Source organism: Echeneis naucrates, chromosome 3 (genome assembly GCF_900963305.1).
Source record: "Echeneis naucrates chromosome 3, fEcheNa1.1, whole genome shotgun sequence".
NCBI classification, from domain to species: Eukaryota; Metazoa; Chordata; class Actinopteri; order Carangiformes; family Echeneidae; genus Echeneis; species Echeneis naucrates.
The window spans coordinates 20,049,431-20,059,152 of NC_042513.1; the positions used below are offsets into that span (position 1 = coordinate 20,049,431).

General features: G+C 40.7%; 1 protein-coding gene across 1 annotated transcript; it reads right to left on the reverse strand.

Moving 5' to 3' along the window:
• Positions 1-3,236: 3,236 nt before the first annotated feature.
• stard5 (StAR related lipid transfer domain containing 5) lies at positions 3,237-9,548 on the reverse strand. The gene is made up of 6 exons (XM_029498860.1): positions 9,081-9,548; positions 7,351-7,400; positions 6,151-6,283; positions 5,552-5,669; positions 3,664-3,757; positions 3,237-3,538 (listed from the first exon to the last, which is right to left on the reverse strand). Exons 1-6 carry the CDS (start codon positions 9,168-9,170, stop codon positions 3,388-3,390), a joined length of 636 nt encoding a protein of 211 aa, XP_029354720.1. The 5' UTR covers positions 9,171-9,548; the 3' UTR covers positions 3,237-3,387.
• Positions 9,549-9,722: the final 174 nt, after the last annotated feature.

Below are 9,722 nucleotides of genomic sequence, written 5' to 3' on the forward strand. Positions count from 1 at the left end.
ATGACATAATAAACCACTAACCCGATCTGCTGCTCCCCAGGTACTGTCCCAGTAGAGCCAGTAGAGCCTTCAGCACGTCAATGCGAGTCTCTTCCTAACCAGTCAACCCCTTGCCACCGCAGAGCCTCGTAACTACCAAACCGACCTCTGCCAGAGTGATGCACGAGATCTCAGAGTCTCTGAACTGATTCATATCTACCCCAAACTTCTGCCACACTACAGTCGTCTCCTCTGTGGGACCATTCGGCTTCTTCTGGAGCCTCCTTCAGCGTGACAGTTTCCAACCGTAGTTTACGATCTAACCCAAACCAAATTTACCACCAGGCAGTGATCAGCTGACAGGTCTGGCCTTCTGTTCGCCCCACAGGACAGGACATATGGCTGTATGATCGATTGTGATCATGTTTGCCGTGGCTAAACTATGACTAAGTCCTAAGTCTATTAACAGAAGGTTCAGATTTGTGAGCTCCTGCCAAACACGCACCTCTAGGTCATCCACATGGAAGTCCCCCAGCAGAACAACCCATCGAGTCTGCTTGAGCCGCAAGGAGGAAACTTTTCTAGGACACCACCCAAAGACTGATTTCCTACCTGTTGCAGTAGTTTTAACGAGTATTAGTATTCATCACCAATTCCAGTGTTTCCCTAGGATTGCAGCCTGAGGGGGGGGGGGTCCCACAGGGGTCCTGTGAGCGTTTAAAAAACACTGATATTTTGCTTTGCTTTTCTTGTGACATTTTTCGACATTCGCCTGTGTGTGCACGCATCGAGGCGGAACTCCGCCGTGCGTGATACAGAGCACAGAGGAGAACTGTGCAAACATGGAGAGACAGAAATGACATTCTGTCGCGTAAATAAAATAAATAACATTAATATGTTGTTTAATAAAAGCACAAGGTAGCTTTCTGTAGGAAAACTAACCTTAAATGACGTCTGTTGTGATCTGGTCCTATATAGAAAATCTAATTATATTAAATTAACTTCACCTTCTGGGGGGGCGGGGCGCCCACCTGATATAATGGTAGGGGAAACACTGGAGTTGGCTGACAGTCTACCTTTTCTCCGGTAATTTGCCGCCTTATTCCTCACGACTACACTTCTCTGACTCTGACCTGGTGCCTGATGTGATGTCACTTTCAAGGCCGCACTCTTGCGAGTAAATAACTCCAATAGGATCCCCCGACCACCCCACTTCCTCCACTCCCCCCGCTGTTGCACCCATCATCACACAGGATGTGCTGTGAAGGTGGAGAGATGTGGCGGTGGTGCATTTGGGTCAATTAAAAAAAAGAAATTTGAAGGCGTGGCGGCTATGATTAAGCAGTCGCAGGCCTTCTTCTCCTCAGTGCACCAAAGTGAGTTTTTTCTGTCAAACAAACTCTGGCACAAAAAAATAAATCTACACCAGTATTCACCCAATTATAATCAGTGATCATGCACCAGAGCAACTACACCTTCAAATAGAACCCACCCTGAAACCTATGAGGACAAATGCAAACAAAAAAATTTAAACAAAGTTTTTTTTTTTAAAAACGTGTATTGTTTTCTTCACTGAGACATCTCATGCATTATGTATCTTAAGTTATTTTGTGTCGTATGCTCGTTTCATTTTGAGAGAAGGACAGAGATAAAAGTTAACCATTTCCATCCAGTGCACTTTTACATTATCAGCTGAAAACATGATTATGCTAAAAAACAAACCCACCTAGAGCACCAGTCTATATCCTGAGTTGTTCTTCTTCCACAAATGTATTATCTTACTGCATTTTAACAAGTGGGATGGGCACAGGTCCAATTTTTCCCTACATAGCATCTTAAAAGGTCTCCAGATTGATTTGGAAATTCAGAGACATCTATTAATCACGTCTTACGCTGCTGTTTTGTGTAAAACAGAAGTGAGTTTGCTGAAACACAACTGTGAGTGGCCGGTATCTGGAATGCGAAAAAAAGTGTTTCCTGAATTATTGCTTAGTTAAACAGCCTAAAAAAAACAGCACCTCATGTGAGGTGTGTTTATGTCGTTTACAATATTAGATTTTTTTTTTTATTTTAAAAGCACATATCTGTAACACATAAATATATATGCCATTTCAAAAAACGAAGAATTGATGAGCATGCCAGGCCCTGGATAAAGGTAACTTTGTTCATTGGCTATAGAAAAGAAGGCTGCGGTTTCAGGTTTCAGACTCTGGGTCTGAAAAGTGAAGCAAATGATTAAGTGCTTTCAAACTGCAATCTGTCTAAGGACCATCTGGGGGCAGCTGCACTCGTAAAATGAAGACAGATTGTATTGAAGTCCATGTGAAAATGGCTCTGCGTCTCACACATTCCCTATGAGTCAATGGTCTTTGTATTTAGTCTACCTCAGTACAACATGACGCTCATTTTAGACCATGAAGCAGGTTATGCGTTACAGAGCCATGGCCACTGTGTGATTGACAAGACTATACTACACATGGTAACCTCTGTGACAATCAGGCGAGAGTACAGAGCAGGTCAGATTCAGTCTTCACACCCCAGGCACATATTCACAGTTATGAGTGAGTGAGTGGAGATGAGCTAAACTGTGGCACTTCAAGTACACAAATAAATATATGAGGTATGAGGGACAACTCCATATCAACAATCTTATACCAGCATAGGGTGAATGAAGTCCGTGCAACATGCATGTTCACTGCAGACAATTAGTAGTTTCTAGAAGAGGAATGTTTGGTGCCACGTCAGTCTGATAAAAAAGGAAACATATTCTACACTTTGAGCACATGTACAAAAGAAGATTTGACATCTACTGTAGTTACATTGATTACGGCATCTAATACCTGTGACAGACAGTCATACGGAAAGACCAGTTGAATTCAGTGGAAGCCCTCGTTATTTTTTCAGCGTGTACACTGTTCTCAAATCAGAGGTTTGAGTACTGAGTTGTCCTGTAGTGACACAGGATACAGTAAAGGACCGAAAACATTACACGTGGATAAGCTCTAACTGGATCTTCCAATGAAACACTCCAAATGATTGTTTGATCATGTCAGTGCGTACACTGCTGTTGATTTTGGACTACGGGCTTTGGGCCAGGCCATTCAGGAGGCCACAGGCCTAAATGTGGTGTTTAATGAGTCTAAAAACTTGCACGCACACACACACAAAAAAAAAAAAACAAAACAAAACAAAACAAAACAAAACACTGACCCCCCCCCCAAAAAAAAAAAAAAAAAAAAAAAAGACAACACGCCACACTTCTCACAGAGGGATATCCGTGAGCAAGAAACCTGTGATCATTTCTACTACGCAAATATAATGCCCAACCCAACCACCAACACTTGCTCACTTGTCAAATTTTGATTCTAATTAAACAACACATTTGAAGGTAGATTTCTTAACTTGGTGTCAAAGGTCCTTGATAGATTTCACAGCCTTGGCCAGGTTGCTGTAGAATTCAGCCATGCTGGATGGGAAGAATGAGTCAACGACAGAGCGGGGGAGAAAGCCCCCCAGGTCTGTCTGGAAGAAGCTGAACACCTGGGTTTTGTTTGGCTCTCTGGAAACAGAGGGGGCAAAAAAATGAAAAGAAGCTGTTACACAAAAAGAGAGAAGCAGATGAATCTGACCTCTGATGAGCGCACACTCTTCAAACGTGGTATGTTGGTGGGCTAATGCACTCACCCGGGGATTGGGACACAGATGCAGCCACATGAATGATTGAATCCTCTCACGTAACCAGACTGGGGAGGACAGCCCGGGTGACTCGTATTAGCAGCTGTGTGACGTGAAATAGAACACATACGCCCATTTGTCAGTCAACATTTGTAGTGCAGGGTCACGAGTGTGTAGCTTTTCATAACAAGCAGAGCAGAAGTTTGCTTCTTAGGTGCTCGTGAATATATATATATATATATATATATATATATATATATATATATATATATATATATATATGGAGTAAAAGCAAAACAATATATTCACAGTCAGCTGTCTGCTAAATTACTCGCATATGTGCAAGATAGATAAACTGACAGTTTAACTACATATTGATATGTCTGTGCAAATCAATGTGGAAAAGCGTCACATCTTTCTATCCACCATTTCCATTGATTACAGTTTTCTTCTCACAGAGTGAATTTCTGAGTCATGGGAATGAGCAGATTTTAAATCAGTTTGGGTTTTTCTTACTTGTCTGAGCGTCAAAGCACATTTAGTCACTGTCCTGTACATAGCAATATAATTTCAACACATAAATATCTATGTGTAACATTTCTGTGGGAAATGTACTGAATGGACATCAGCTTTGTACATCACCTTTTTGTCAAGGTTGATCTCTGAAGTATTAATAATGTAAAGAACACATCAATCAGAATTGTGTAAACAAATGGTTCCCATTCACTTCTCTGCAAATTATCATAAATATATAACTATTTAACATTTCTTGCAAATGTTATGGATTTGTATTTTTTCTTCTTTTTCCATTATTTGCATATCAGGACCAGCAGAACTGATCAATAACTTGAAAAAACAAGAGCAGGATTGCAACAAATGGGATTACCCCTTAAACCGTGTGTGCAGTCTGCCTCTAAAAGCAAGAGCTGGCACAAAAGAGCTGAGTGTTTCCCATGATACACTTCATGCCTGTGGCCAAGCGCAGCCAAACTTTAACCTTTCTGACAGAGAACCAGTGACACCAATAGCTTCCAGATAGAAAGGAAACCAAATTAGAGCTCACTGTCCATGAAAAAAAAAAACAAAACAACAACAACAAAAGACTATAAGTACAAGTTCCTTCCCATAAATATTTCCACTGTACTGCAAAAGCAAAGATAAAGTAAATTAAACTTTTACAGATTTTTTTACAGCCCAGGTGGTGCAGTGGAGAAATCCCTCTACCCCACAAGGACGACACAACACAACTTTGGCTTTCTCAGGACGGATTCGACCACACACAGTCTCTGTGGCTGGAAAGCTGGTGAGGGATTGTGTCCTTTATGTGCTGTATGTTTTTATAAGAAGATTACACATTCATCAACCATAATATTATGACCACCTGCTGAATATTGTGTATGTCCCTACTTGGTCACCCAAACTACCCTTACATGTCAGGGGCCCGACTCCTCTACACCTCTTAATCAGCTTGTACTATCTGGCGTTAGGGGCAGATACTTTTAGGCAAATATTCTCACACTGACTATTTTTCCTGCTTCAACATCAACTTCAGGAGTAAACTTTACTTTCAGTCGTTTGTTAACTTCCACCATTTTAACATAGGTAACATTTGGAAGACTGTAGGTCTTAGGCTAAAAGATGTTTTAGCCATCAGGATGTGTACATTTTGATGGCTTGGGAAGTATAGGTCTATTTCCTATGAGTCTGTCCCATATTTCCATATAGTTGATTGAAATCTTCTCAGGTATTTTGTTTGAAGGTTATAAAACACTGAAAGAAAAGAAAGAAAGAACCAGATTTTTGTGTGATGTAAAAAAAAAAAAAAAAAAAAAAAAAAAAAAGTACAAATAGAAACAAGTACAGGAAGGAAAAAAAAGACAATGGGTCATTTACGCACCATTCGATGAAATGGTGCCATCTTCGTATTGCTTAATTAAAATAACATCTACAAAGTCTCGGGGAGCTATGATCCCCATAGCTGCTGAGGGCGTGACTGTTCGGCAGATAGAGATGTCCTGTGCGAGAGTGGGAGACAAGGGAATGTACTCAAACAAAGCTAAAGCAAAAAATGGATATCACCTCTAACATCACATCTACTTATTTAAAGCTGCACATGATGAGACTTTGATTTTACAAGTATATCTGCGGATTAGACCCAATTTAGCTATGTGAGTAAACTGGGAAGGGTAACTCACAAAGAACAAACACAACACGAGGAAGTTAAATGAATACATGGGCTGTGTCCTTTAGTGTCTCAAATAAAGCCTCAGTGACATCGAGGAATGAACAGACGACGTCAAATCATTTTCTAGACATCAAAGTTTGAAGTTAGTTTGCAGACTTGTATGTTAAAATACCAGGCGCAGCTTTAAAACAGTTCAGACAACCTTTGATGAAAATAAAGACAAATGTGTTTTCTGTATGGAGTGATGATCGGATTAATTAACAGGATGATCAGAGCACAGCATTGTCTCCAAAGGAGAGAAGGTAACAAACCTCTGTGATTTGCTCTAAAAGCTCAAACTTTTTGACATTGTTGTCCCATTTCACTCGGTGCCCGTTGGGAACGGGTTTCAGGCACTCCCACACCTTCTCCAGGCTGCCACTGACAATCCCTTCACCTCTATAACTGCAGAAAGAAAAATCAGGATGGAGACAAACAGGAGAGTGCTGTGAATCATTACAGCATGACTGCTTCAAATTAGATTCATGCATCCCCAGACAGCGAAATAATTCAACCCCTGACCACAGATCAACAGTGCAACTCCACACACAATGAGCTTGTATACTTGAGAAAAAACAAACAAACAACAAAAAACGTCCATGATGTCTTCCTTCAACAGGAAACATAATTTATGAATGAAAAGGAAACGTAAAGGACAGAAAATTTCATTCTACTGTCATGAATTAGAAGATAAGCTGCCAAGCTGCAGATTTTCCCTCCAGGGAGGGAATAAAGTGTTTCTGATTCTGATGTGTTGAGGTTATTATGGAGTGGTCATAGTTTGGATCAGGATGGATTCAAATGTTAGTGGGTGTCCCAGTGGATCACCGGATAGAGCCTGTACCAGTAAGACGTAGTCCGAAGAAGCAGGCTGGGGTTGAACCTGACCAATGGCCCTCTGCTCATCCCTGCTCTCCTGTGTTATCACCATATAGACCAAGGTTTCTACGGTATCCCACAACCTCATCTAAACCTTAGGGGTAGGCCTAAACTCAACCTGTCTTCAACTCACAGCTAATGTTGGCCCTCAGAAAAATAAACAATTATCCAATATATGCTGTCATTCTGTATTGTTGCCCCACATTAAATAACACTTCATTTATCCCGGTGTTATCTTTATCTTGTTGAAGTCAGCCACAGCATCAGCCAATCCTGGAGCTGTGTTCATTGCCACCATTTCCTTCTGTAAAATCTCTACAACGATTTGTAAAAGCTTAAGAAGCATTGGTTGAACATGTGTTTATTCCTGACAGACATCTTGCTTTTATTTCAGCAATACCGTTTGTGTTACCGTGGAGCAAACAATGGGTAGGATCATAAAGAAGTGGTCATAATTACAGGTACAAGGTCAGACCGTTACTCCACTACGTCTTACACCACAACATGCATGTAGTAAAGCATTTCATCGATGTTCAACTGGTGATGAAATTACTAAGAAATGAGAAATATGAAGAGAATTTGAGATTTCTCACACATTCCCAGGAAACTCTGAAGAGGGGCGCCAGGACACAACCACGTCGTTCTAGGAAAAAAATAAAATAAAAATTGCACAGTTACACTTTAAAATTCAAGAATAAATAAATAAACTGTGTTTCAGCAGTTTTATTTGAAGACTAAGTGTGTGAGAGAGTTTCCCCATCACTGGTGATCAATTGATCCGCTGACTATTGGCCATGACCGGCTTTAGTCCCTTAACTCGGTTACTTGTAGTCAGTTAACTAGTCAAATTTAGCATTAGCTGTGATGAGGATAGGTAAGCAGACGTGACCAGTTAAATCTTAAAAAAAAAAAAAAAAATAAGAAAAAAAAAAAAAAAAATCAGTCATTAGGTAGAACACAGACAAGGAAAACAAGATTTTGCCCCTCATCTCAGACAGTCCAGATCCAGGGAGCACCTGATATTGACAGTAATTCACTGCAACCTATCATTAAGTCAACGTAAGTGTTCTTATTAACAACTTTAATCAACGTGTCTGGTCAGCTCTGCTTTTCCATCTATAATGGCATTTCTGGAAATTTCCACAACGTAGTTTCAAATTTAGTCCAGGAAACATCTGCAATTCCACAAGCTAATGGAAATGCAGGAATGTCTACATGGCTGAATTGTACAAGTTCTGCAGCCCTGTAATACATTCAAGCCGCCAACGTCTTTGTGACATGGAAATGATCCTGCAGGAAGTAGCCTTTGGCAGATGATTAACTGTGGCCATGAAGAGGATAAGATGGTCAACAACAATACTCAGACAGGCAGGGGCATTCAAATAAGCGACTGGTAGGAAGGAGGACACTGAAACAAGAAAACATGGCTCAACACCATTCACCACTATCACCTGCCTGGACTATTAACTCAAGAAAAGCTGGGTCTAAATTCTGACCCAACCTTCTGCTGGCTCAGCAGAATTCAACATTTATCAGTCCAAGCTGAGTGTTTCCAGCTCCAACTGACTGTGCAGGAGCTGCAAAACTTTCATAAAAGTGAAATGTGTCAACTTCGTCAGCGCCATGCATTTTATGGTGCTACAGAGATGCCCAGCCAGATCATATTATCCACAACTGAGGGAACATGTTTGTTTGGCTTAACAATTTTTTATTTTACATGGAAAATAAAGTGCAAAAATGACAGAAAGATATCCCAATTGAATTATTCTTGCATATTGTTTATTCTCCATGACTCCAAATCAATCCTCCATCACATGAATTGATCTGAACACATCAGCCCATTTGTGTGCAGCTGGTTAAAATCTGACAGCACACCTTCTGCTCGCTCTCTGATGGAAAACTGTGATTGTTAACTGTCTATTAAAGTGCAAAAGACACATCTAACCAACTTTCACATACCAACCAGAAAAAAACAAACAAAACTACTTTAAACACATTGTGGTTTGGAAAAGAAACCTGAGTCATGAAGAAAAGACAAACAGAAATCAGAAGCAGCTCACTAACCCCAGAGAAGGAAGAATTAAGGACTCAAAAAAGCATCGGAGAGCATTTTAGTAGTTTCCATTTCACCCTACTGTTGTCAGCTCACTCGGGGCAAACACCAACTACTTGGAAAAAGTTTGGTAACAGCTTTTAATGTCAGGTGGGCTGTTTGTGAGGAAGGCCATATGAAGTCAGATAGCCTACCTTTGGTTCTCCACACCACACAATGTGTTAGAGAGCGAGAAGATGAAATGGTCAGACAACAACAACAAACATTTACCGATTTCTTGCAGATTTTCCATCCGGACTCGTCCGTCTTGTAGCCCATCAAGCAGTCAGCTACTGTCTTCGCTTTATGTTCATAATCCATGACAGATAAAATTCAGTGTTCAACGCCGCTAACCCGATTCAGTCTACAGACAGGCTGATGTCACAGCAGCTGGGAGGTTTAAAGACGGGGCTGTAGTTTCTCAATTCAAAGGATATCAAATCCGCCTGCCGCTTTATTTCATTGCTAAAGAGTACCTGATGTTACGAAACCGGCCAAACCCCGATCAGGTGAGCGTCGAGCGCCGAAGCTAGTGTTAGCCAAAATGAATGAAACGTGCTAACATGCTAAAACGCATCGTTCACTGATGTGCAGCTGGCTCGTTTCGGCGTGAGGGACGTTGGTTAAAAAAAACAAAACAAAACAATAAATAAATAAATAAATACCGCGACCGAGGATACTTTCACTGCCTTAAGACTACAGGACAGACTTTCATCTGTCTCAAACAAAACATTAAAACCCCGAAGAAATGAATGAATTATCTGAATCCGCAAAGCAGTCAAATCAAGCAGAAAAAATACACTTCCGCATACGTCACTCAGAAGACGTCTCTACAAAATGCGTTTTTGATGATGTATCGTGTGCCGTAATGAG